The sequence below is a fragment of the Phaethon aethereus genome (assembly GCF_964289735.1).
Source record: "Phaethon aethereus genome assembly, chromosome: 1".
In the NCBI taxonomy this organism is placed as follows: Eukaryota; Metazoa; Chordata; class Aves; order Phaethontiformes; family Phaethontidae; genus Phaethon; species Phaethon aethereus.
In genome coordinates, this window is record NC_138575.1 from 15232018 (window position 1) to 15259727 (window position 27710).

Genomic DNA, 27710 nt, shown 5'->3' on the forward strand with positions numbered 1-27710 from the left:
TGGCTCCTCCTTAGACCCAGAGAAGGAAACCAGTGTGCATGAAAAGCTGAAACGGGACAGGAGGGGAAGTAGCTATGCAGCTATGCCTGAAGAAAGGTGGTAATTCTTCACATACAGGAAAAAAAACAGGGGCTATTTTAAATTGTAGTTTGCCTGTAATTACTGAAAACCTCTTAAGTGAAACAGTACTCTAGAAATAGTTTCCTGAACAGCTGCTGGCTATGCAAAACACCTGTTGTATAGTTTTGCACTAGTGTGCAGGAGAACAACAGCCTCTATGAAAAAATTTATAGCTCACTTCAAATCTGGTTGTCCTGACCCCCTTCCATTCCTCCATGAAGTGGGTATCACATCATCTCAAATATAAGAGCGTCAAATAACATGCTGTAGGTGGCAAGATCGTAGAGCAGCCCAAGGAGTCGAGGTGATGCGTCGCAAAACTGTACAGGTGCTGTGTATGGCTCCCAGAGCTGTGGTGTATCGCCACACCAAGCAAGGGGCAAGGCATGCTGGCGCTGTCAGGCTACTCCCCTGGCTTGGCCTGTGTTTGAACTGGCACTTCATTCAAGTGCTAGTATTTTCTCTGTGTTCCAGAACAACCGTTGCGTGAGTTTGCAGTGCCTAGGCACTACCAGTGGCTAGGCTGCATGTGAAGCTGAACATAATTTACCTCTAGCTCTGGAGTCCATTGGCGTTGCCCTTCCCACCAGTGTTGTCCTCACAGCTGTCAGAAGTGGTTCCAGTGTGAAGGCCTGGGGAGTGGAGGGTGAAGGCACACGATCCTGAAACCCAGCTGCCGGCAGGGCCTCAGCATATGGATAAGCAGCTCCTGGCCCGCTTTGTCTGTGGCGGCTATGCAATTTCTTTCCGGAGGAGCAGCTGCACCAGCGTACCAGGGACAGGGTTTGGCTTTTGCTCATTTACAGCAGTTCAGTTTAAACACCTTGTATGAAACGTGCTCTCGGTTTTGTCACATTTCACCTAGCAACCACTTGCGCGCAGCCCCTGGCAGGCGTATTGCACCAGGGGATGTATTCTATATGTGAATGCAGGAAGCCACTCTTCACTTGGGCCAGGCTAAAACACCTCCCGCCCCCCGCACCACGACAAGGACCTCTAGCAAACAAACGGAGTCACGGCTAGCAAAGATTCCAATGACCAGCACACTGTCTGAAAAAACAAAACACTTTAATTAGACAACTGCAAGCACCTCAAACAACTGGTTATTGTTACAGCATGGGGCTATCTTCTCACAATCTAGTTATTGCAAAGGCATGTGAATAAATTTCATATGGACAAAGTCAAGAAAAAGTGGCACCGTAGTTACATGAAGATCAGAAGTAAGCTTACATTCATCCCACTGACTCCTAAAAGAGGCCAAAACACACCTCTGTACTGTACATTCTAAAATCTGTATTGCCTATAAGCTTCAGCCTATGCAGCTTTTTTTTTCCTAGGAAACACGTAACTTGCGTGCAACTTACAACAGGTAATTGTATGTCTAGTTATGGGAAAGAATAAAGCTAGTGCAATTTCTTTTAGAAACATGTAAAGCTATGAATGGAATGAGCATGATCTTGCTTCTTGGACTATTTTACCCACTGCACTGTAAATATCTGCAGCACTATCCTTCCTTAACCGATTCCAAGCACACACTTTTATTATAAAAGATCAGTAATTCTACACAGAGAGTGGTTCTCATGCTCGACTTTTAATCATTTCTTTTTCCTTAAGGTATAGTACAACTTACAGTGCTTATAAAAAGGCAACACCATATGGTACCATGTCTTCACTATCACATTGTAAGGGAAATTGCTATTTTTCTTTTCTTAAAAGCACTTAAAATAGGCAGAAGTTCTAAAAGGGAGTGCTAAATGATAATGCATACTTTATTAGAAAGAAGTCTAGCCTTCCTTTAAAGTGCTGTTTGGGGAATGAAATCCTGTAAACCAGAACCACTTTGTTTAAAATCCAATGAACAGGAACTGCTACAGAATAGAAAGTTTACACAATTCCTTACAGCAGTTTAAAGTCCACTACATGCAATTGGTTTGCTATAAAGCTCTCTAAAACTTTGTCACTTTACCCTGAAATTGAGTCCCCAATCCCATATGTAAATGGAAATAAACATTTACAGGGTGCATTTACATACACTATAATACAAGAATGATGTCCCTTTGCCAGAAGATAAAATTGTACAATTCCTCACCATAGCTCATTTCTGACTTGATAAATTTCTTAATGCTTGTAAATTATATAATATGCATCAGCTAAAATATTTTTTTTCCATAAATAGTTACAAAACTTGCCAAAACACATGGGGGGGAAGTTTCCTTTGTTCAAAAATCTGACAACTGAATGCCACACAACACAAGAAACAATGCTTAAAGACACAATAAGTGTTTTCTGAAGAAAGTGGGTGAGTAAACTACTAGCTGAAGACAAAAAGACTACCCTTCCCCAAGAACACAGTGCACGAAAAGCAAAATGTCAAACAGTACCTCAAGCAAAACAAAGGTCTGAGGATGGAAGCCAGCTCACATGTGATCCTGCTAAAGAATTTGTGACAGTCACCATTTAGGTCCGATGCATTGGAAAGTGGTTGCTGGCTTTTTTTTGTTGTTTGTGGCTTTTTTTTTTTTTTTTTAAACAGCTGGGAGATTCTGCTAAGAATTCAGCCACGGATGCCTGAGGCATTCTCCAGCTGAAGCACGTTTCTCTGGGACCATTTCTAGCATGGGGATCAGGAAATCTGTAAACTGTGCAGCATCTTCGTGAGGCCAACCATACTTCTCCACAAGCACATCAAAAAGACTCCAAGGTTTCAGCTTGGTAATGTGTCGGAGTTCTCCTGCAAACAGAAATATTACTCGCATTAGAAAAATACCTCATTCTGCCCATCAGTGACTAAGCCCTGTGTCGTTTTTCTCCCATTCTGCATTCGCAGCATCTTGACCAGGCTGAGAATCATTATTTAGGAAGGGCAGCACATTGCAAGCTTGCTTGAGGTCCTCAATGGAGGCGAGTCTGTCCGACGTCAAAACCAAGAAATCATTCCTACAGCAAACTGTGTTACACTTTGACTCCGCTGTATGCATCATTCCTGATTTTTCCTGATGTCTTCATTCTGTCTCCCACACACCAAGGCACTCGTTCACACACACCCTCATGCCACAGGCGAAGAACATCACGGGCCTCTGCTTAATCGGCCAACAAACCCAAATCTTACAAAAACCACTCCGATCTTAAGACGGATGTCTTGGCAACAGGTCACTGCCTCACTACGTGGCACGTGGTGACAACACAGCAAAGCAGCGGCTCATTCCAAACCAAGCACAGAGGTTCGGCACTTCGAGAGTCTCCATCTCCCAGGCAAACACCCACAAGTGGCTTGGTCTGAATCCTCCCCGAGGCGGAAGCACCTGCTGCTGCCTGCATCTCCTTCACCCCACCACCAGCACAAGCCTTGGCAGCAGCTGCAGGATTCCAGGTCGGTCAAAGAGGGGGCATACAGCCAGCCTGGCTCTGTGTTTCAGACCAAAACAAAGGAGGCGAGGACCCTCCTGCCATTCAAACCAGCAGTATTAACCAGGTTTATCCACAAGCCTTCCAGCGTGACGGGGAAGACAGACTCTTCTGGCTGCCCTCTTCTTCCCAGGCACATATCTGAGCCAGCCAGTCTCCATGTGATGCTACAAAAAGCACTTCAAAGACCCCCTATTGATTCCGCAATAGCCCCCAACTGCCAAGGAGGGTGATGGGTTCTCACCCAAAACTGGAAGCTGAACATGACTCACCCACAGCTTCACAAGCACATGCCACCCTCCGGCATGGGGGCACGCAGGCCACGCTGTTCTTAAGTGAAGCGGTTTGCAACTCCATTGTTTCCCCAGCTGCAATCTACTGCCCACAAGATGCCATCAGACATCAGCTCGCAGGTCTGATGTACCTCCCATCTTTCTGTACATCCCTGTGGCTACGGAGGTTCCAGGGCAGGACAAGGAACAGTCTCTTCAGCCTGCCCCCGAGACTCTGAGCACCTGAATGCAGTAGATTAAAACTGCCACAGGCCCGGCAGGACCCGCTTCTGCTACCTCAGGCTGTAGCAGGAGGTCCCAGGCAGTGTGCAACACTTGAAAAAGCAGCTCTGCGGGGGCTACCATAAAGACCCCCAAAGAGCAAGTGTGCAAACGGCTGATCGTTCGCACAAGAAAAAGCAGAGACCTGCTGGTAATAGAAAGTCAAGATGTGCTGCCCACAGCTGGCCTGCTGCCCTCTGTCCTCTCCCTCCCGCGGGGCTGGAGGCTTTCCTGAACGTACCCTGTCTGCACGTGCACAGTACGAGCGTGTCCCATCGGCACCCGCGAGTCAAACGCAAACTGGCTCTGCTTTGGGCCCGTACTGTCCCACCATCTGAAGGTACAGAAAGGACCGCACATCTTGGAAAAGTGTGCTCGCTTCCAGGCTCGCTCTCAGCCCTTTAAAGTCTTTCTGCAACTCTGAAATTTAAGTGCTGAGAATCTTATTCCTTTGAAGGTTTCCAGAAGTGTGTATTGGTGACTACCAACCACAACAGGTAGTAAACTTTCTAGTAAGAACACATAAACTCCAATATTGCTAAAAAGTGACAGAAAATAGTGACTTGTTATTGACTGCAAGCAAAAAATGACTAACAAAAAGAAAAAAAAAAAAAATCCATCAGGCTGTGTCCATAGCTTCTACAGTTTACAGTATTCATGGCAAGGGTTGCCATAATCATTTACCAAACTAGACTAATTTTGGGGGAGTGTGTTTCCATGCAGCACTGTCTTCACCTTTGTATTCCAGTTACGTAGTTTTAGGTATCGTTCCTCCCTCGGCTTGTATGAAGTAAGATTCCAAGGTGAGGCTCCTGGTGTAACTGTGGAAGGTGAGTTCATACTGTTTGAATGCTCCTTATTATGTAAAGCAGAAGCTGAACGTGAGACACCCAAGCCAAGACCAGCGCATGCTGGGCAGCATGACGTTTCCTAGTGTTTTCTGCCGAGGAACACACTATTTTAGCACTGTGGGTTGAAGTTTTCTACGAGAAATTCTGTGAAGATTGTAAAAGCACTTAAGAAGATGGGATACAGTAAAAAATACCTGCTGGGGGCCGTGAATTTAACTAGTGCTTCAGTTTTCAGTGAAGATCATGATGCTGACCATGGAATCAGAATAGGGTAAGTAAAAGGCAATTCACACAACTGAGGCGGGCGAGAAAGTCCAAGAATGTATTTTAATGTGGTGGGTCCATCCCGAAGCGCTGGAGAGCAGCGCAGGAAATGGAGGTGTCTGGCAACTTGTCTCTTCATCTAGGTCGTGAGGTTTGTACCCTGTAGTTGGAGGACAGCAAAGCAGTGCCTATATTTAAGGCAGACATGAAAAGCACAGACCCCCTGGTCTGACACTGACAGTATTCAGGGCAGTAACATGAATTTTCAAAGAAATGCTAAAAATGTAATAGTAAGGAAAAACTTCCTAACAGAAGCTCTTTATTTAGATTTTTGATAGTGAAGCACACAGGGAATATCCAGAGAGGACAACAGAGTTGTCAGAACTGTAAAAACCCTGCGGCCAATGTGGAGGCAGCAAGGGACCTTCTGAAAAATGAAATGTTAAGTCAGAAGGAAATTATCAAAGAAATCTGAAAGGCCTGTGAGGGGGAAGATGCTACTTAAAGCTTTCTCTGCTGACAAAGAGCTAGTTATGAGCTAGTCTATGAGATTTGTCAAAGACAACATGAAGATGTGTCACCAGGCAAGAGGAGGACGGATTGTTGAACAGTAAGAAACGGATGACAGGAAGGACTGGGGAAGCAGCAGTGGGATATGATCTGCTACTACATATTTTGAGGACATGCTCCCAAGAAGTAAAGCAAGAACTGCTGGGAAGGGCCCATGGTACAGTAGATGGAGGTGAGGGAGCTGGGGGGGAGCCCTCTCCTTCCCTTCTGGGATGCTAAATAAGCAGTGTGCTTTTCCTTGCAGCCCGCCAGCATCTCACACAGGTTTAGCTCACAAGAAAACAGCAAATACCAGAAGAAAAATAAAAAGGACCATGGTCTAGAAAAAACAAAAGTGTTTCAAGTTCTAGTGCCAAAATCATTTTTATAGACAAAATTGCTTCTGGGGAGGCACTGGAGAAAAGGACTCACTGGAGTTAATACTGGGCTTAATCAAGATGAGACCCTGCAGAAAGTATGTGAGCATTTGTGCTGTAGTGACTAAGAAGTAACTTATAAATGCTTTTCCTTTTTTAAATGCACCCTCCTATCTGAATGTCACCAACTGCTTCAGGCAATTACCGAGAAGAAGGGACTCGATCCTGTAAACCCAGCCGTTGCCAACACCTTTCCTTTTGTGCCTGGGACGTTCAGTGGAACAGTTCAAACGTTTAAAGCTTCTCTCTGAGGTTGAACGTGCTTACGGACAGCAGTAACACCTGAATTGTGTGTTACAAAACAAGGCTGACGTTTTCGAAGGAGGAGCCTACAGTCAGATTTCTAAGCCCACCCTTACACCACAGCGTGAAATTCCCAGGAGAGCCTCAGGCCTGTCCTGCATGGCCTCTGGCCCCAGCTCGGACGGTGCCTCCGGGGAGTGTTGCTGAAACTCAGGCTCTAGAGGACAACCGTGACACTCTGCAGTGGAACGTGCTCATGGAAGCACGTCAAACTCCCCACTTTACAGGACCTGTACAAACTGCCCTCTTCTGTGCACCACAAATGCTGTGGCTACTGTGTAACTGTGAGGTCACTTCAAGGTTCTACGACAACATTAGAAAACACCAACCCATCTGGTGTAAAGCAAAAATGAGGAACACAAGATAGGCTTTAAGGGGGGTCAGGCTGGAGGGGTCTTTCTAATTCAGTACCTGCCTCGGACTGTGGCCACGGGAAGGGGTAGGCAGGAGGCCTTTCGGCAGACCCTTGTTGGAGGGTGCGGGAGGGTGCCTCCTGCCCAGCCCTTTTACTGCTTTATGCACTTACAGACCTGTCGGCCCTGAGTTTGTTCATCTCGGGTAACGCGAGATTGGTTGAGGTGGCCACTGCAGCCTCTACCTGCCATCCGACGGCAGCCGGCTCCTGAAGCTCACCGCCCACTGTGCAGGAGAGCGCCTGTTTTAAAGTCAATCCTGTGTTTCACTGGGTGTCCCCCAGCTCCGTGGTGGGCGCCGATGAACAGCAGCTCTGTTTCCAGCTCATCCACTGCCTTCCCATTTTGTAAACCTTCATTATTCCCCAGCAACATTCTCCCCTCCACATGAAAAAGCACCAGGCATTTTAGACTCTCCCAAATGGCAGCTGTTCTCGCTCCTCGATCCCCATCGCTGCCTTTCTTGCACCGCGTTTAATGCCATTACAGCCTCCTTAATGCAGTGGCGGCACGCAGAGGTCCCTGCCCTACCAGCAGTATCCACGCACGGAACAGGCGGCTCTCATGCAAGGCGGGGGGAAGACTCACCGGATCGTCTCCTGCCTCATGACCTCAAGCTCCTGTGGCGTGGCACCACCGCCTTGGCCCCCCAGGTGCCCGATGCGGCTGGCTGCGCCATCCCGGCCAACAAGCCGTGTGCTCAGGCACGCGGAGTCACGGGCAAGAGGGAAGCCGCAGTGCTGTTCGGCAGGACAGTGCGCTCGCCAGCTGCGGTCAACCACCCCGGATGTTCCCCCACCACGTGTTGGGATGCTCCTGACACAACCTGTCCCTCAATACAACACTGCACTGCCTCATACAGAGAGGGGACAAAAGACATCTGAAGCATCAGCACGTTCCCTCACGTGTCCAAAACCTCACTTAAAGAGCAGCCTGAGCAAAGACAAAGCACAGGAGGATAAAAGAACTGCAAGGCCCAATGCGTTTGCTGCAAAAAGGGAATTACTTTCTTGTAGCAATTGACAGGGGTTTTAATTTGAGCGGGTTTGCACTTCTGTACACCACCAAACACAGCTACATCATCACCTACGGCTGCGGTGCTCGGGCATTACGGCAATCTGGAGCACTTGAAGCGAGACAGCGTGGCGCACGGCAGAGCGGCTCTCTCCGTCGCTCTGCCACAGAGCGATCTTTCCTGCGTGCTCTCCCTGCAGGCGGTCGCCAGAGCGTGCGGGCTGACCGCAGGCAGCCGCCTGTCTATTGCCCAGGTATCCCTGCCCACCTCGGTTATTCCTCATCAGCAGCGTCCGCTGGACCACTACACGCCATCAAAAGTGGTTGGCAGATGATTTTCCATCACGCTACCAGCTACGCATCACTCAATTGCTTACATTTACATGAACACTGGACACAGACGTTTGTTAACATCCACACTTTGTTGAGTGCATCCCAAACTGAATTTTAAATGAAATTTTGAAATGAATACTGCAAATTGTGGTTTTTCTTAGAAATCCAAGTTTACACCAAAATTCTTCTTTAGCAAGAGCTCTCCATTTAAAGGATCTATTTCTTCAGAACCCATAAATGAACATATTCTCCTTTTGGATAGTATTACGCTTTAAATTAGTGTTGCATAAATACCGTTACCTTTTTTGGTGAAAAACTCCTTGGAATATTTCCCCAACATAGCGTATTTTCGAGGGATTTTTCCCAGCAGTTCAATGATCAATGCTATGTGGTCTGCATTGGAGAACATTGCCAGCAAAACAGAAACATACAACAGTTTAATCAGTACATTGCATGCACACACTGACACTGGCCCGGTACAGACAGAAATAGATTGAGCCTGGTGAAAAAAAAAAAAAAAAAAAAAAAAAAAGATGTGTACACTGCTCAGTGGCTGATTTGGAAAGATGCTTTCAGCAAAACTTCCTTCTCAAAACAACATTTGAGTACCAGCCACTACAAACAAGTTTGGCTATGTACTTTAAAATGTACCCATAGTCATTTTTCAGAAAGTTTAGCTAAAAAAAAAAAAAAAAAAGTAATTCTGTCACAGATTCCTATGTATTTTGTTTTTCAAAAAGGAATTTTTGTTGTGTGATTTCAGGAAATGCTCCAACCAGCAACAGCAATTCCACTTCTGTCTGCATCACGGCACCTTTCAAAAAGAAGAGGTACTACCTCTGCGATTGAAGAATTCCCGAGAATATTTTCCAGATAGAGCAAAGTGCCTTGGGATATTGCCTAGCAGCTCTATGATGTGTGCTATGTGGTCTATGAGGGAGAGAAAAAAAGGATACGGGAGTGGAAGGGGCAGGGAAAGGATGGGATAAAAAAGAAGAGGAAAGAAACTGGAATTAGTAAAAAATCAGAAATAGTTTCAAATCAACAATGTTTGCAGCAAATCCATGCAGAGGTTTCCAGGATCAGCAGAGCTTTGGCATCATTAGTGGCATTTAGGAACAATGAATGATGCCCACATTACCACTGCAAAGAGCATTTACAAGCAAACAAGCATGAAAATGGACAGGTATACAGATGGAAGCAGGAGTTAATTCTGATTTTAAAAAAAAATTAGTCATTTCCTAATTCAAATAAAAGTACACAATGTAAACATTATTCCAGTGTCACTCTTAGAGAAGAAAATACTACAAAGTACAAATTTGTTGTTTCTTTTCTAAACTAAAATGCTGTTATTCTCAATCAGGTTTCCACACATATGCAATCTTACAAGAAGGGCAGTTTAATTCCTTCAGGCAGTTGTTAAGTAGATGAGTATCTGCAGAAGGGAGGTTTTGCCCACCCATTGCTAGTGATGGAACTTAAAACTAAAAAGAAAAAAATCATATTTATATTCTGAAAACAATGCGTATGAACAGTTCACTCAAATACAAGACTTAACCTCACTGTAAGCTCACTGGAAATTCAAGAGGAGTGTGAAAATATACAGAAACTCAAATAGCATCTCAAAAGATTCATACCTTCATCCCTGGAATAGTCTTCACCAGAGTGCGGTTCAAACAAATAATCTCCAGTCGCTAGCTCAAAAGCCTATAACATAACAGACATATTTATGGGTATTTCAGAAATACTGTTTTTAATCTCAAGATGTCAGCAAAACTTCACAACTATCCCAGAGCCAAGAGGGAACGAACACTCAAAGCTAAAGGCCTACAACTGGACCTGAGACTGAGGCCACTTACCTGGGGACCATCACCCCTGCGGTGCAACGACAGCAGGAACCCAGGCTCGGAGAGAGCCCCGCGCGCGCCCCGTCGGTACGAGAAGCTGGAGGTTTGGCAACAGGCAGCACACCCAAACCCCAGGCGTTTCTGCCTGCTCGGTGGACCAGGATGAAGGAAGGAGGTGGACAAGGAGCACGGAACCGCGGTCCCTCCCCAGCAAGCGCTGGGCCTCCACCGGCCGACCAGGAGTGTTTTGGTTGTGTTGCAACGTGCAGCACCGGTCCCAAACAGCGTCCGGCTGCGCAGGAACTGATTCTGAGTCCCGGCTGCACGGGGCTGTGAAGGGGGCATCAGTGTAAGCTGGCGTTAAGCATTTTTTAACATACTCGTGTGTTGTCTGTTGATCATGTTAAATATGTGTAAGTTAATGAAGCTGAGAGAGAGGTAGTCCTAAATAGCTAATAAAGAGCTACACTTGCATCTGAAGGTTAATTATCTGTCAGAGAATGCCTGTTGGGGACTGAAATAATAAAGTCTGAATCAGAAATAAAATCCATTTATAACTATAATTAATCACTTGAAATTAGCAAACAGGGTAAGCTTCCTTGATGACTCTAAATCTAGGACAGTTTTTAAAAAGGTCTTTTTGTCGAAGCAGAAGTCAAAGTAAATACTGCAATCGTGGGGTAAAATACTGAGACTGACTTTGATGAAGGACTCCAGAGCAGACACCGCGACGACCGAGCCCTTCAGGCCGCAGCAATGCTTCGATGGGATGCTGCCCCTACGTCAGGTCAGGGCAAAACGAAGCTTCTCTTTATGGGTAAAATGCATATTAAAAGCTGCAAAGCGCTGAAATAACCACGAGAAGCCCACGCCTGTGTACAAACACAGATTCACCTAACCTAATTTGTTAAACTATTCTCTTTCCGCTCTGGGTCACCAATTACCCAAGCAGCCACAGGAGTCTAATTCTTTCCAGGTGGTTTAAACATCAAACTGTTTTCCATCTCCAAGACTAGGGAAAGCATCTGATCCAGAAAATCATTCCAAAAATCAGGCACAACTCCCTGGCGCAGCTCTAGGAGGGTATTTCACTCCGTCAGAACACGTACTATAAAGTATTTGTCTCCTGAAAATATACACTTTTCTGTTACAATTCGTAATCTGGAGTTGTTAAATCACCTATAAATTTAGCCTATTTATGGGCACTTGGCTTTTTCAAGCTGTGAACTGCAGTGTCATCCAAGTGGGCTATAGCCAAAATAATTCATTGCAATCACACACAGCAGCCAAGAAAGCAACAATGCCCCATGTTGACACTTCTGTCGGTCCTTTAATTTCTAAAGTCACCATCACTAATTAACCATCATTCACTTTCTTCCTTTATTCTACTTTCAGCTCAAGATTGAGAGTTTTCATTTTACAGCTTAAAAAAATCTGAAGGATCATAAATTGCCAGGTATTTAAACTGAAGAAATTTTTAGAGTAACCAGAAGAGATCACTGGTAGGGATCTCTAAACGCAACACCGAGAATATTGTTATTCTCTTGAGAGGAGACGAAGAAGTCCCAAGTGTCTCCTCTGTATCTCATGGGATTATATTCACTCTAAGAGCCAGACCAGCTTTCCCAGGAGAACACATGCTGATGGGGCTCATTTCTGAGGACATTAAGAAATCCGTTGCTATTTAACACAGATTCCTGGAGAACAACAGAAATGCAGCTTAATTTAGCCACAAAGGTAGACTGCAAAAGAATAAAGCTTCCATCCCCCAAAATGAAGTATTAATAGCTTGATATGCCTGTGTGAGACTAAAGCTTAAATCGGAAAACCTGTATGAACTGTTCATAGAGAAGCACAAGTAGTAAGCACACCACTGCGATACACTGAATTTTCAATCTGTTTGTATATAATAAGAGCTGCAAGCTCTCGTGGATTTGGGATATTTACACCACCCTTTTGCCAAAGAGAAACTAAAGCTTCTCAAAATGCTGCTGCTGCTTCCTTCTTCATTTCTGTGTAGCTTTGACTCCATGCCCAGCATGGGCTGGAGCCGCAGCGCCTCAGACATTTCATTTCCTTGCTCTCCTTAAAGGACTCTGCACCGAGGACGAAGAAACTTCTGACTCGGATGCACACAGGGACAATCCAGAGACAGCCTTGCCTTCTGGGTGCTGTGATAAATATCTGTAACAATACTTCTTAGCACTTGTGCAGGATAACGTCTCACAGGTTCATCTGTGGCAACCTGCCTACAGGTTCCTCGGTATCTGTAGGATGGACTGGCTACATAGTACAAGATAAATGAAATTAATTTGGCTTCATTTCAAAAAGAGTAAATCCTTGACCTAGGTTTTTACCATAAAGTAAAAGAATCAGCATTAAAAACACATTAATAAGCAGGTAAATAGCCATAAGAAGGACAATGACACCTCTGGGTTGTATCAGAGTTCTTCTGCTCTTTAAGCTCATGCCCAAAGGTGCGGTGCACCAGAAAGCACGTGCAGGCCCATCACCGAGTCAGTGCCACCGAAAGAAGAGCTCTCTGCTGATGGCACTCAGAACCACCATTCTGGCAACACAGTGCTGCTCTGGACCTCCCGAGCGCTTCTCAGTACTTAGCGACCCTTTGCGCACAGCTGCAGGTACATTAAACCACGCAGACTCCAATTCGTAAGTCGCTGATGCTCTGTGACAAAATCGGGAGGCGGACACCCCGAAGGACAGCAGGTTGGACACAGGTCAGCAGCACGCTCTCCTGGTAACGCAGGCTAACCACTTACTGGACTGTACACAACAAGCGTGTTACCAGCCCTCAGTGGGAAGTGACTTCCCCTCTCCCCAGCACTCTGGAGACCTGTGACCGGTTTGGGGCCACCAGGATGAGAGAGACCCTGCCAAACTGGAGAAAGACCAGGGAGGACCTCTAAGACATCAGGGGGCTGAGCAGACGATGCAGGAGGAGAGGCTGGTGGGGCTGAGTTTTTTCAGGCTAGAGAAGGAAAGGAGAAGGGGCGATTTAATTGCTGCACTCCACCACCTGACAGGCAGCGACAGAGAAGACCAAGACGCACTCTTCTCAATCAACAGAGAACAGACACGAGCAGCAAGATGGGAAATTCCAATGGGGTTTGAGGAAGAAATTCTTCAGTGAGATTGGCTGAGCACTGGGACAGGCTGCTCAGAAAGGCTGTGGAAATGCCATCCTGACAGATATGTACACCTCAACTGGATGAGGCTCTGGGTAACCTTATCTAACCTTGACGTTAACCCTAGTTCAAGCAGGAGGTAGACTACTAGAGATCCCTTTCAACCTAAATTTGGCTATTATTTCTATAATGCTACAAATACAGATTAACCACATTTACTTACTTTCCTTTTGGAAGTATTCGTTCATAAAAACTAATTGCTTGACAGAAACTCTGACTTTGAAATACCATGATCTTTTTTACTTCATGTTGACATTTACCTCAACAGAAATCAGGATTTCAATTATTATAACAGATAACAAATGAGATACAGCACACTCAACATATGGCACAAAAGCCCAAGGCAATCATCCATCCCTACTTGACTGTACTGGCAATTGCTACTTACCACTTTCCTAAGGTTATCGCAGAGAAACAGCCTAGGCTGCTTTTCTCCATCTGCAGGTGAAGAATCTTTCACAGAAATGGTGACATCGCTGCTTTTGTGGGCTCTCAAGAGGCTAAGATTCCTTTCCTGCCACGCAACTGTGTATGAACCTACCACACTACTAAGCTGCTGGCATCACTATCATATATTATGGATCCATGTCTAATCACACATTAGCTACATTTTCACTGTGTGACAGCTGTGTACTCAATCTGGTGCTTGAAAATGGATGCGTGCCTAGGGAAAGCTGTCTGGGATGAGGACTGGAAGAACAATTCACTCAGACTGCATCAGCCTCCCTGAATTCCTCATATGAAGCCCCAGCTGAAAAAGGGCAACAAGCTATAGGCCAGAATTATTATTTTGATAGACAAGATCCGGCTCTTGACCAGAGTTTCTCTGCCCCAGCTGAAATGAAAAGTCATGAACAAGAAGATTGTAACTGCTTTAAAATTAGGCTTCGTTTTAAGAATGCCGCTCCACAGGTAAGTGGGAGCACGGAATGAAGAGCAAAAAACTTTTTGAGATACGCACACCAGCTGACAGTTTGTTCTCCCATGGACATCTCCCTCTGCAGAGCCAGGCAATGGAAACAATACAAAAGGCATATTGCATTGTTAGTGCTTGGTAAGAAAGGCCAGATATACAAAACACAGAAATGCACAGGATGCTTGAAAAGGAAACAGGTTTCTATTATTCGCTGCGCTCCAATCTTAGAATCATGCATGTGCTGAGTGGCTGCTTTGGAAAGTCAGTTTCTTTGGAAAATCATTTCCTTTTGAATGTTTCACATTGTCCACCCACCACCTTCAAAAAGGGTGTACAGTGATTAATAACAGTGTTTTGTACTGTATCTGCCTACTGAAAAATATCACAGAATCACTAAGGTTGGAAAGGACCTTCAAGACGATCAAGTCCAACCATTAATCCAGCACCACCATGTCCCCTAAACCATGTCCTGAAGCACCACATCCACATGTTTTTTGAACACTTCCAGAGATGGTGACTCCACCACCTCCCTGGGCAGCCTGTTCCAACGCTTGACCACCCTCTCGGTGAAGAAATTTTTCCTATTATCCAATCTAAACCTTCCCTGGTGCAACTTAGTGACTTGAAGTTTTTCTCTTCTCTCAACCAGATTCTTGACTTGCCATTTTTCCTCAAAATACTGCTTCTGTGGAGACTGAGGCTTGTCATCACACCTTTGGCATGTGCCACTCACACGTACCAGCACGATGACACGCATAACCCCATGGAGACATGATCATTTCTTCCCTGCTTACAACACAGGAAGAGTAGTTAAGGACAGTTCCCTCTCCACCCCACATGAAAGGACATCATGCAAAGTAGTAAAACTGGGGGCTGAACTACAAGCAGTGACATGTAGGTTTAATTTTAACATCATAAGTAACTATATTCTGCTCATTCTTCATATGAAATGCTTATAATAAAACACACCCTGTAAGTTTGCTTGCCTGGTAGTAGCATCTCCCTCATTTTGAAAGCTGTTTGCCTGCCCCCTTTCCCCCCTCAGCCCGTTCTCTTTCATCACTTGTATTCTCTTTGGTGAGATAAACACCAAGTATGGTGCTTCTCCTTCCCTGACTTCCTGCCAATCTACAGCTATGATCTATTTGCTAGTTCTTATTATAAAAAGAAGATATTTCAGGAATCACAACTCACCACAAAAGCCACCTCAGCTAAGTGTTAAAAACAGTGTCTTGTTAGTGTCCCAGCTTGTGACATAATCATCTTCTCCCTGCAGCGCAAACACGACTGTACGTAATGAACAACAGGCAGATATGAGACTCATCATTTCAGGTGCTTTTCCTGTCTCCAAAGAGCATAAACAAGGAAAGCACTGGAATCATGGCGCTTGCAGTCATTTCCAGCAGCAATACAAAGGGATGCCCTCTGCAAGTACTAATTCCCTTATCTTGCCAGGATTTCTTGGCAGCAGCAGCGGAGTACTGTGTTCCATGGTTTTCCGAGATTTAGGAAATGCTAAATCATGCAGTGCCTGTTCAGTTTCTGCTCCATAGAAAGCAACCCTCTCAATACTGCAAATGTGGAAATTCAGCCTCATAAAATTAAATGATCAAGGGTGGTTTCAAACCTGTCAAAGGCACTGCTGGCTCCAAATCTGTTCCTTTTTTTTTTCTGGGTGAAAACAAGAGATGCACCTCCCTGCTGGCAGAATTAAAATAGGGTTTAGTACAGCAAGGGAACATAGAATTTTCTAGAATTTAATAAATGTGGAGAGAGATTCCCAGTGTTTAGTTTTCTATGACAGCAGCTGAGTATCCCACTTAAATAGGCCACGTTGTCAGAAGAAAAAGGACACTGTGCAATTTCCTTAGCAAGACATAAATGTCCAGCAAACGACAGCGGCAATCACTCAGACCTTGGTCACCAAAGCCTGGGAAAAAAAAAAAATGTAAGTTGCACTTTGTTGCCTTCTTTGCTGAGCACAGAATAAGTGATCAACCCTGTCATAGTCTGGAAAAGCCCACTGGCATCTAACTTCTTTCATCAGCTTCACAGCACATCGTCCATGTACTGATTATAGGCCTCCAAAGATATGCATCATCCTTTTTTTACCCCTGCTTTTTTTTTTTTTTTACCTTTTTCTTAAAGATCCTGAGACTCAGATCACCTGAGCAGCAGACTGGTAAAGGCCTGAGGATACTCCCTCTCATCCTTTAAATCTGATTCAAAGAGGTTTGGGGCACAAGAACTGGGCTATGCCGAATATCTAAAATTAGAAGATTCAGCTCACAGGCTGCTGGCGTACAATGCTACTTACTCGCTGACATAACACCAAAAGAAACAGAAAGGTAACGGTTATTAGCACTGAGTTATTTCTCCCTCTTTTGCTATTTGGATAGAGTCCTTACATGGCTCTGTGTACGTACACTTCCAGCACAAGTAATCCCGATCAGAACCTCTGGCTACTCCCATACTGAAGACCATACAAATAAAACAGGACTATTCTTTCCTGGAAGCTGCATCAAAACCATGGAGTTTATCGCTTGACTAAGCCAACCCATACTAGCAGCGCCCAGCGCCCAGGTGAGGAAAGCACTCCATGTAGACACAACATATTGTGTTCTAAAAGCCAGATTCTTAAGCAGGGTATTCTTCAACATTGCTGTGCACATGTGAACACAGATGCTTTGCATGCTCAGGACACCGTTATCAGAGGTTTTTGTTTAAAAACATCATCACCATTACCATCTCCCTCCTCATTACTAAAACCTAAGTAAAATTAATACGCAAATGTTATGATGAAAAACTGCTGCTGCTGTGATAAAACACAACCTCTGTGCTTAACACTTTATGCCATGACTACAAGCCAATGCATGAACCAGTAGCTCTGCTACTCTGCTAGTCAATGCTACTCCCAGCGAGCAAGATTATTTCATTAGCAAGCAAAAGACAGTGAAAAACCTTATGCTCAAATTGAGACCCATAAAGCACAAGACCAAGTTAAGATCCCAAGTGAATCCTGGTCCCAAGCATTCCAAGTGATCCTTCATAAAATCCAGGAGACATTAAAAGTTTGATGCATTTTATGTACACATAAACCCCTGACACAGAAACCCTACGGACCCTAAATTAAGTCAAAGAAAGGTCTGTTTTTATTGTAATTTTTTTAGTGGAGTGATACATTTATGTACTTTCTGGAAGGTTACTGATTACATGATCAGTTTAACTTTTAAAGATTTCTTTAGCCTAATAACTGTGTGATTATGTTGAACGGCCTACTCTCATAGTCCTTAGGCTATACTTGTCTCAATGCTAACATTTCAGCCATGTGTAAATAGTTAATCACAAGAAATGCGTGCACGTAGAACCAAGAGGCCTCATGAAATTAAAACAAAGAAGAGTTAAGAGCAAGGACGGAGAGATTAATGAGTACACAGAAGATATCTTAACCTTGAGAATAGAAACATCCTAGCAGGAGCACGGATGATAAGAAAGAATCGCTTGGCTGAACAGCAGAAGGGACAAACATCCAAGGAGAAGAAACTACCCTTAGGAGACCCGGGACCATAAAAGGGGAAAGGGAGTAAAGGTGACTCCCCAAACGACCACCGGCGACCAGCCGAGACCCCCACGCATGCGTAGTGTAGTTTTGGAGCACCAGCATTATGTAAATGTAGTAGATAGGCAGGGAGGCAGAGATTTCTCAGAAAATGTGTGAATATTTATGTCTTTAAGGTATATAAAGGATGAACTTTTGTTTCAGGGTATGCACGTTAGGTGGAGCGATCCCCCGTGCAGCCAGCGCTGCAATAAAGAATGCCTGTCTTCTAAAACTGCAAACGAAGTGTTAGAGGGTTTTCTTGCTGACTTTTTCAGTAACAGGAGGCACAATCCAGAATATCTGACACTAGTGGATACGTAACACACGGAAAAATCTCTTCTATTTTGCAAGCTAAGCAGTCTTCATGTGTGCTGTCTACTACTAAGCAGAGTGTTCTGGACTACTTGTGAGCAGGCCCTTTCAGGAGACTTTGGCGGCCATGTTGTGAAACTTAAACAACCTCCATCGAGATGGAGAACCTGACCATGACTTTGAAGCACCAGGTCTTCTGTCAGCAAGAGCTACACATGTGGAGGAGGTAAGAGCAAACCTGGGTCAGTCTCTCTGAGAATTCTGGTCAGAAATCTCCAGTTTGAAGGTTGTCGGTACACACAGATCTACAAGATGTATTTGCACACAATTCCATCCAGATGAGGATATACTGAGGCCAAAATATTCTGAACACTCTTTCGGGGCAGGTTCAGAGAACCAGCTCAGTGACGCAGTTGCAAGCAAGGGTTTTAAAAGCATAATGTCGCATCTTTGCTTTGATACTACCTTACTGCACTTTGCATTCACATTAATTCTCAGCATTCATATCAGGCACACACTTCTGCAGTATGTGTATTAATCATTCAGCAGAGAAACTGAGACAGAAAAGCTCATCCAAAGTCAAAATCATGATCAGAATGAAGGACAGGATTGGTAATTATGTAAAGCAGCTCCCACTGCAAAGCCACATGGCACCTTGCCGACCCCTCCACAAATGTAGTATTTCTGACAGGTGGATACAATCAGAGCAATTACTTACCTAACCTGAACACAACCTCAAACTTAGGTCACAACATATAGCTAGCCCTTGATTGTCAAACTTTTGGGGTTTTTTTTAATTTTAAAAAGGAAGGAAATGAGAAATACCATATGCCATCAATAGAGCAATAAAGTAGGACACCGCTTTATGTGTGCTTGGTACTGTCACACTGGGCAAAGTATGGAAGGCTGGAAACTCACCAAGAATAAAAGTCATGGCAATACTGCTAGACCACCCATTTTGCATATTACTGCTTCCAGAAATGTCCTTAATGACTCTGGACTTCTCTGGACATGCAAAGCAACATGACAAAGAAGTCTCCTTGCTCTTCTTTGAGCTGTATTTTGGCTGAAAACAAACAAAACCTCCAGCTCCTGCTCCAGCAGACAATCCTTTTGAAAACACATGTAACAGTAAACATTACGGAACAAAGAGAATTAAATATGAAACAAGAGCAAGGTAACCCATAAGGGCATTTTTCGAATCACATCTGGGTACAACAAGAAATCCAAACTTGAGTAAGCAAGTGGAACTACAACTGCATTTAAACACTTCAGTACCCCACAGTTCTTGGCTGCTTTAGGGATTGGAGAGAACCAAATGATAACTTCCAAAGACAGCCTAAATACATTAATTGAGAGTTCGCAGTTCCACATCAGGAACGTTTCCCTGGCCCTTAATCTCTGTTACAAGACCCATGCAGAAAGAGCTGTTAAGGTCTTCAAGTCAATCCCTACCTCAGAACCATTTTCCATCTGATACAGGATCAGCACTCGCAGTGTTCTGACCCATTTTCTCAACCACACAGGAATGAAAGCAGATCCTGAGGGGTTTTGAAACAATGAATTTTTGGGGTGAGCTTGAGAGACTGATCTCTATTTTTTTACATGACTATACAATGACAACTATGTCAGTGCTGTAAGATTATAAAATTTCTACAGCATATTTTAAGGGCAAAAATCCAAAGTCTGTGGCAGAAGACAGAACTCCAGCATTTCTACCTCAAATGCTTTACTATCTTTAAAGCTTACATAACAAGACAGCAAAATTATAATTTTCTCATTAAAATACTGAAATTTCATAAATAATTGTGAATCTGAATTAAGATACTCCTAGTGGCAGAGATCCTTTAGGCTTTTTTTTTCCTTGAGTTTAAGAAAGGACTCACATGAAGAAAGCAGTAACACTTATATAACATGGAAAAGAATTAAAGCATAAGGGGCTGGACAACCTCAAATATTGTAAGAATATTATATTCCCTAGGTGTGATATTGCTATTAAGTACCCCACTTTCTTTAAACACAAACCTAGACAGACCAGCTTTATTATGTGGCTTTAGCTACAGAACTGTATATAAAATTAGCAGGGGGTAGGTACAACCTTAAAGGAAGATGAATATAGGGTATTCAATACCATAAAAAGGTATCAAGTTCCAATCAGGTTTAAAAGATATCAGGTAAAAGGAATGAAAACTCTCTATAGTAATTTTGTAGTTAGTTTAGAGAAGAATCATTCAAAGAATTAAGGATCAAAACTGTGGAATATCTTCTATTCTTTGTTTTCAATTTAATAGAAAAATATATTATTTTGTCCCCAAATGGAAGAGTAAATTTGGAAATGGATGTTCTTTTCAGTGTACTAAAGCAAAGGCTAGTACTAAGCTCCCAAGAAAATATACTTGCAAATTTACTTTTGGGTTAGTTACTGCCAACACATGGCTTGCTGAGCTTATAATATCTGTGGGATTTTGTTCCTTTCAATCCTCCTCCTCTCCGAGCTCTGCAATTCTTCTCATCACCCACGCCTGCAAACTGTCTAGTATTTGAGTCTTCTCCTCCTCCTCACACAGTTACTCTTTTCAGACATGTATTTGTAAAATATAAAGATTTGAATAAGTTTTCACTTTTAAAATAGACAAAGATATTTCTACATGTATTTCCAAAACTATCTTTAATGAGAAGATGCATGTAGCCTATTTGTCCCCAAAGAGATACTACAGAGTGTTTCAGTAAGTTGAATGATTAATTTTTTACTTTTTCTATTCTTTAAATATTTTTAAAGAGGTATCATTTCAGTTTTACTGTGTTAAATCTAATTCTACAGAATGTTACCACATATTTTACTAATTAATTCCTTCTCTTCAAAGTTTAGAATGTAAAGCTGTGATTTGCAAGCCTAATCTGATGAATGTTTTCACTGCACTTGGCAAGAATTTCAAGTATTTCACTGTTTTGCTACTTTATGCTAGAAAAAGGAATAGAAACACAGCAAACAGTTGCATAGATTCTAAGACAAGAAGGAAACATGCAGTTATACTATTTCAGTCAGACGTTGACATTTAAAATATACATGTATTTCCCTCCAAACTCACATGTTTTTGACTGCAAGTTTAAAATGCATCAAATGAAAATTAGAAATGTTCTCCAAAATACTTACGTTTGACTAAGAATGCTTAAGAAATTCAAATAAAGGGGAACAATCAGTAGCAGTTATCTGATACAACATAATTTATGATAATGTATTTGTGTCAAAATGTCAGAACCATCCTCATCAGGTTTCCTCACTAAACAAACAACTCTTTTTAGGAGGTTTATTCTTGTAAAATACGCATAGTACTGTTCTTACCATACACGCTGTACTCCAGATATCAGCAGGTGTACTGTAACCTGCTCCTATTAAAACCTCTATGGATCTATATTGTCTTGTCTGGATGTCTTCTGTGAAGTGTTTATGCTAAAACAGAAAGAACCACATTAATGGCAAAAATGAACAATAAAGAGGCCTGTTCTAAACAGTGAAGACTAAATAGCTAAAACAATGTAGTTATACTTACCACCCAGCAGGCATTCCCCAGGTCAGCAATTTTAACTCTAATTTTATCTGCATTTCTTGGGTCCAGTGGATTCACCAGTAAGTCAGCAGCACGAGTTTTTGCTAACACAAGCAAAATGCAGACTAGTTAGTATTTTGAACATACTATTCATTATCTCGCAGCAGTTCTTCCTTGACACTTTATCCAGTTTTGTAATCATTGGAGACATCAAAATAATTTGCTGAATGTTACAAGAAATTAAAGCAACATAAATAGGATCTTTAACTTTAATTTCAAGTGCAAATTTTTTGCATTCTTTAACTGCCACATGACTACTATTAGAATATCCAGAGGAGCTTCTAAGCAAAAACAGCGCATATGTTTCCAAGAATAGATTCAGATAGAAAACGTTAAAATTCAAACTCCAAGAATTCCACATGAAAGATACGTTCTTGGAACAGTTTGGTTGAGAAAATTTTGCACTTCCATTCTTGGTTAAGGTAAATAAGATTTGGCTGGAATTTTTTCTTTTTTTAAAAACAAACTCTCCCAAGGGGAGCAAGACTCATGGAAACCTAGCTAATTTGAGAGCCCTGGGGACTGTCACCTATTTCACAGATAATTCAGCGTTGAATCAAAGTTCTCTGAAGGTCCTATTTGCACTGAGTATGACCCAGACTAAAAAGGTAGAACTTTAATCAATCCTGCAATCTTTAGAGGCTCTCGGGACACTGATGACCTTGACAGCAGACCGGGAGGACTGCTGCTTTTCTTTATTCAGATATACCACCTGCTATCTCCTAAATTGCATTGGAAAGAAAGCGGATTGACTTCAATGTGGAAGGCAGAAGCAGGTATCACAAATCACAGCAGAAGATCATATCAGGATATCATATCAGCAGAGGATTCATCTCAGTTCCCTTGTCCCAAAGCTATTACTGTAGGTAAGATAAGAAAGATATACTAGATGCGAAAGGCACTTGGGACTCCAGTGGGGATATAATGATTTGTTAACTGTTGTAAGACTTGGAAGAGAAAAATACACCAGACATGGGACAAGGAGAAAAAATACAGGATATTGAATGGTGAGTTAGGAGTGACAAAAATCAGATGACGATCTTCAACTGCTGGGACAGCAAGCCTGAAAAATGCCCTGGGACATCAGGGCACTGAAATACTGGCCAACCAGGAAAGAAAGTGGCAGGATCCACCAAGGGAGAGAAGGAAAGAAAAGACATGACTAAATGGCAGAAGATGAAAGGGGCAGTGACCTCAACAAAACAGTCCTCTCAAAAAGCTGGAATGGAGTCCAAGACTCAAGTTTTTAAAAAGGGCATAAAAGTAAAATACACTGCAAGAATAAGGTTGCGATCCAGAACTTAAAAGACAGGCACTAGTAAGCTTTAATATTAAAGTCTTCCCTTATGAGTATGCTGTATAGTAGTGTCATTATTTATTTTTTAACACAATCACATGCATTATTCAAGAAATAACAAGACCTTTCTCAATTCAGTAGCCCTGGCAAAAAAAAAAAAAAAAAAAAAGACAGTGCTAGATAAATCCTTCCCACACGTCTTGCTGAAGGTGAAGGACTGCAGTAAACAAAGCAGAATGAAGCAGGGGAAAAAAGCCTCATCAGCAAGACACCTGAATATGACATTAGAAAACAGCTTGCTTCAACCTTCTTCTAACCAAGGGACCCGACAAGGTAATAGGCAAGTGCCTACACTTCTCTGTTTTTCTCAGGAACTCACGAAGTTTATGTCCTGTATTTTCCGAGAGCTGAATATGAGACCTTGGATTCTGAATTTGAAAAACGTGGATCATTCACAACTGAAAGTGAGGTCAAAAGGAACATACTTTTAACAAGTACTCTCAAAAAAGCATCCAAAGGAGCTCAACCTGAGCAATAAATTAGTGAGCATTTCTGATTTTCACTTTTGTGTGTCCTAGTTCTGTAAAACTGAGAAATATCACCTCCTCTTCTCACAGCCTCAGCATGGTAGTATACTCAGTAAACATTCAAACAATGGAATGAGGAGGAGAGTCATGAGGAAATTAAAGATCTATATTAAGGGCATTTGGTCATGCAGTGAGAATTTGAAAAAGGTAAAAACTTAGTAGCTGCTCATCCACTGAACACAAATTGGTCTGTGCACTGAATGAGGCAAGCATCCTGAAAAAAAGAGATGACACCACGTTACTTAATAATGTATAACAATGCCTAGACAGAGAGGAACAAATAACATTTAATTCTGTATAAGCAAAGGGCACTGAAGTTATCGTGAAAAAGTAGCACCATTTAAAAATACTGCCTGCAACTCTTGTATCTTTCTTCTTTCTAAATACCTTAATCTGTTTTATTACTCTTTAACCCAACATTATTACTGATTCCATTACTATTAATAACGTTCAGCTTTTCCTCTTACTGGGGAAGAAGTCCCCAAGCTATGGCTGAATTTAGTATCTTTCTTCTTTCTTTGCACAAAAAGTCTGTAAGTTGCTCCTGATGAGATAGCATCAAGGAGGAATAAAATAGTGGTTTTTTGTAAGCTATGGAAATAAGCTTCTCCCATGATGACAAAACCAGCTTTACTCTCTGGAAGCATGAGGGTTTTACACATCACACCAGACAAACAGCAGTAGAGGCTTTCTGCTTGTATGCTGCCAGGAGCACAAAGACAGAGGCTACCAGGCATCTAGGAACCTCCTGTACATTGTTTAAGGGAGTACAGAGTAGAAGGAGATGGACTGGAAGACTTATTAGCCTGGATCTTGACATTTTCCAGAAATACAGCTCTACTCAGTTGTATTTTATTTCACATTTCTTGCCTACCTGCAGATTACGTTACCTGTCAGACTGTGTAATGAACTGTGTGAACTGCTCAAACCAACAAATACGCTCAATTGTATTTTTCAATACATCTCTATTTAAATTTAGTAACTTCATCTGGGACAATGTTGGCTTGGTGACCTCCTCCTAAGCTATCTTATTTTCTTCTATACGCTTACAGATTTAGTGTCTCAGTATTTTCTCTATTAAAGCTGAAATCCATATATTTATCGTTTAGCCACTGGCACTATAAATAAAACCTATGCGTAATACCCTAGGAGCTATTTAATTTAATGGCAAAAATCCAGCTCTTTGCAGTGACACCAAGATTTCACCTTCCAGGTCTTCAATAAACAGGATTTACAGGCAAAAGTTTTGGATCTGAGCAGTTCTGGTGGCTAGAATTTACATGTCCAGAACTATGCTGAATACAGAAAAGCTATAATGAGTTGAGGGTTGGCAACATGCCTTACAGAGACAAAGAATTCATATTGTTGAGTTTTAATAAAAGGTTAAGAGGGGAACTGTTTGAAAGAGAAAAGAATCATTAATGAATGAAAATAAAGCATATTACAGAATTTTTTAATACGACTGAGAAAAGATATAACATGAAGTAACAGGTAGAAGCTGCAGCCAGACAAATCCAAACTTGCTACAATTCTTCTGAAACAGTTCTGAGAATTGAGCAGTGGAACACACTTCAACCACACTAGACTTTTTATCATTTGTTGAAATCAAGAGCAGGTATCTTTTTGTAAAATATGTTTTAAGCTAAACATAAAGGTTACTGGGCTTAACAGATGGTGTATTACTGGCTTGTCATAAAAGGAAGTCAGGTTACGTGATCTCATGATCACCTTCCGCCCTTTAACTATGGGAATAATGCTTACTTGCAACTATAAACTTCCTTTTCAATTTCCTGTGTAGACTGACCTGTCCATGCAAATATTTAATCTACAATAACTTATCTAACACCCTTAAAAACAAGTTCTACAGCAGGAAAAAAAAAACCAAAAAACCTCAGTTCTGCTTTCCTCTTAAAATTTAAGATGGTAGATTTGTTTGAATTCAACAAGAATGCTTTTGTATTGTGTCCCAAGGTACATCTATCAAACACCCGGGTTTGAATGCAAGAAAAATCATCCAATTCACTTAAAGTAAGCTTAGCTAAGCTATTGTCTTTAATGAGACTATTACAATTTTTTCTTAACCTAAGCACTGCCTTTCTATTTCACTTATTTGCCTCCTTTTTTCATGTAATACCCATGCTACTAGACGAAAGTCTTCCATCAACTCAAATCAAAAGTGCTTTTCCCCCCCCTCCATTTCTAAAAGCCATTCAAAATTAAGATATTTGCTTTTCCTTGAAACCTGGTCCTAGGAGTTCAAAATTCACCAGAATGCTTTGGGACCAAACTAACGTGAAAGCCTCCCTTCATTTCTAGATATCTGCTCTGCTGTTTTGCAAGAACTCTAAGATGAAATACTGGATTTAAAATAATTATAATTGAGATTTTGCATTCACGCAATGTACAACTCAATGAGCAAAATGTTCAGTGTAGATGCAACCAAGAAGGTGAACCAGCCAGCAATGAAAAAAGGGTTCTCAGTAGTGGGCTGCAGCTGTAGCCCAGCCCTTGCTATGGTTAATCTGACCCCATATCCCACATCCCTCCCCAAGTCTGGAGAGTGCCTAGGAAGGAGAGCATTTGGGAGCAGCCTGAACAGACTGCTCTGACTGCAGAGGCTGGCACATGGGCACTATTGTTTCAGTGGGCACTCTTCAGACTCAAGCACCAAGCAGGCCAGGACATGAGGAAGTTTGGCACCAACCCAGAAACTAAAAACTTTTAAGACTTCACCTGTAGGTAAAGTCAGCATCACTGAGAAGTGCTAGAGCTAGTGTTCAGTCAAAGTCAGGGAAATGGTGTGATCAGAGTCCTTGTCTGTTATTGAAAGGTCCTTTTCTGTTACTGAAAGAAACGTGTGACAGCCTACGCATAAGGCTTGGTACTGAATTTTCACCAAAATACCCGAAACAAATAAAAAGTAAAATCTGCATACGCGTGTCACTGAACATAGATAAATCATATACATAAGGTTTAACCGCACTGCTCAGTCTACATAAGACATCATCTATAGCTTCAAGGGACTTCAAGCACAGTATATGCCACTTAAGAGGAATACTTACTTTTTGGCAAATCCCCAGTGCTTGAAGCTGAAACTGTTCTGCTCCTGTCGTGAGATGGGCTGCTCTCCTCTCTTTCAGTGACAGTTGATCCTTCAGAAACAGCAGAACCACAAGCTACAGATTCTAAACCCCCAGAGAACACTGAAGCTGAAAATTCAGAGAACTGTGACTCGGGAATTTTATGACGTCCATTTGGCAATTCACCATTAAACTGTTCATAGGAGCTGCTATAAGAGTAATCACTTTTTGCATTTGGCTCATCAAGATTATATTCCTCTGGATTTGGACATTCTTCCTCTTCCTCATCTTCATCTTCAATCTGTTGTTCCAATATGAATGGGCCATTCACAATATGGCCATTTGTTTTGGGGGATTCTATCCACTTAGGGTCTGTAGGGTCAGTGTTGACAAGTTCCTGTTCAACGTCATCATCTTTTTCAGTGTTTTCTTTCTCTGTGTCTTCTTTTTCATCCTGATCTTCTGCTTCACCTGAAAAATTTCAGTGAGCAACACATTAGATCATACATCAACATACCATTTGAAATTAGGCATTAGAATTTTTTACCCACTTGTGATTTTTTAACTACTTGTAAAAGTAACTACTTGACTTCTGACATAACACGCAAGGAAACAGTGAATATCACTGAAATATGCAAAGACCTTAAAAAACAAAATTAAAGGCAAAAGAAAAAAACTAGTAAGCCTGTTGGAAAAAATAAACAATGGGAAGTGGTTCAGGAGGGAACAATTCAGAAGAGAAGAATGTTACGAAGGGAGGATATACAAGGTCTTGAAAGGAAGCTTTACAAATCTGTAACTCAGTCTGTGTCTAACAGGGAGTCATCACAGAAGCAGGGAAATTAACAGTAAGAGCAGAACAGAACTAAATGAAACGAAATCAAAAGACAATCTCAGTAGTTACATTTTTATCAGAAGTGGAGGGAATTGACAAGAAAACCAGGGAAGGCAGAAAAGAGTTGGACCATAACAATTATGCTCCAAACCACCAGGACTAAACAAGAATTTTAACA

The 27710-nt window shown here is 42.3% G+C and overlaps 1 protein-coding gene across 6 annotated transcripts in view; it reads right to left on the reverse strand.

The window, feature by feature from the left end:
* Nucleotides 1-1958: 1958 nt before the first annotated feature.
* SRPK2 (SRSF protein kinase 2) overlaps nt 1959-27710 on the reverse strand; it is a 100049-nt gene continuing 74297 nt past the window's right edge. For 3 of the 6 annotated variants that reach the window (XM_082009194.1, XM_082009193.1, XM_082009190.1), the window contains 6 exons: nt 26680-27168; nt 21677-21777; nt 21469-21576; nt 9881-9950; nt 9081-9173; nt 1959-2851 (listed from right to left, as the gene is read on the reverse strand). In XM_082009194.1, the coding sequence (XP_081865320.1) occupies nt 2667-2851; nt 9081-9173; nt 9881-9950; nt 21469-21576; nt 21677-21777; nt 26680-27168 (1046 nt within the window). In that variant the 3' untranslated portion in view covers nt 1959-2666. Of the gene's footprint in view, nt 2852-8543; nt 8637-9080; nt 9174-9880; nt 9951-21468; nt 21577-21676; nt 21778-26679; nt 27169-27710 lie in introns of all 6 variants that reach the window. The other 3 variants (XM_082009191.1, XM_082009189.1, XM_082009192.1) reach the window with 2 other exon arrangements.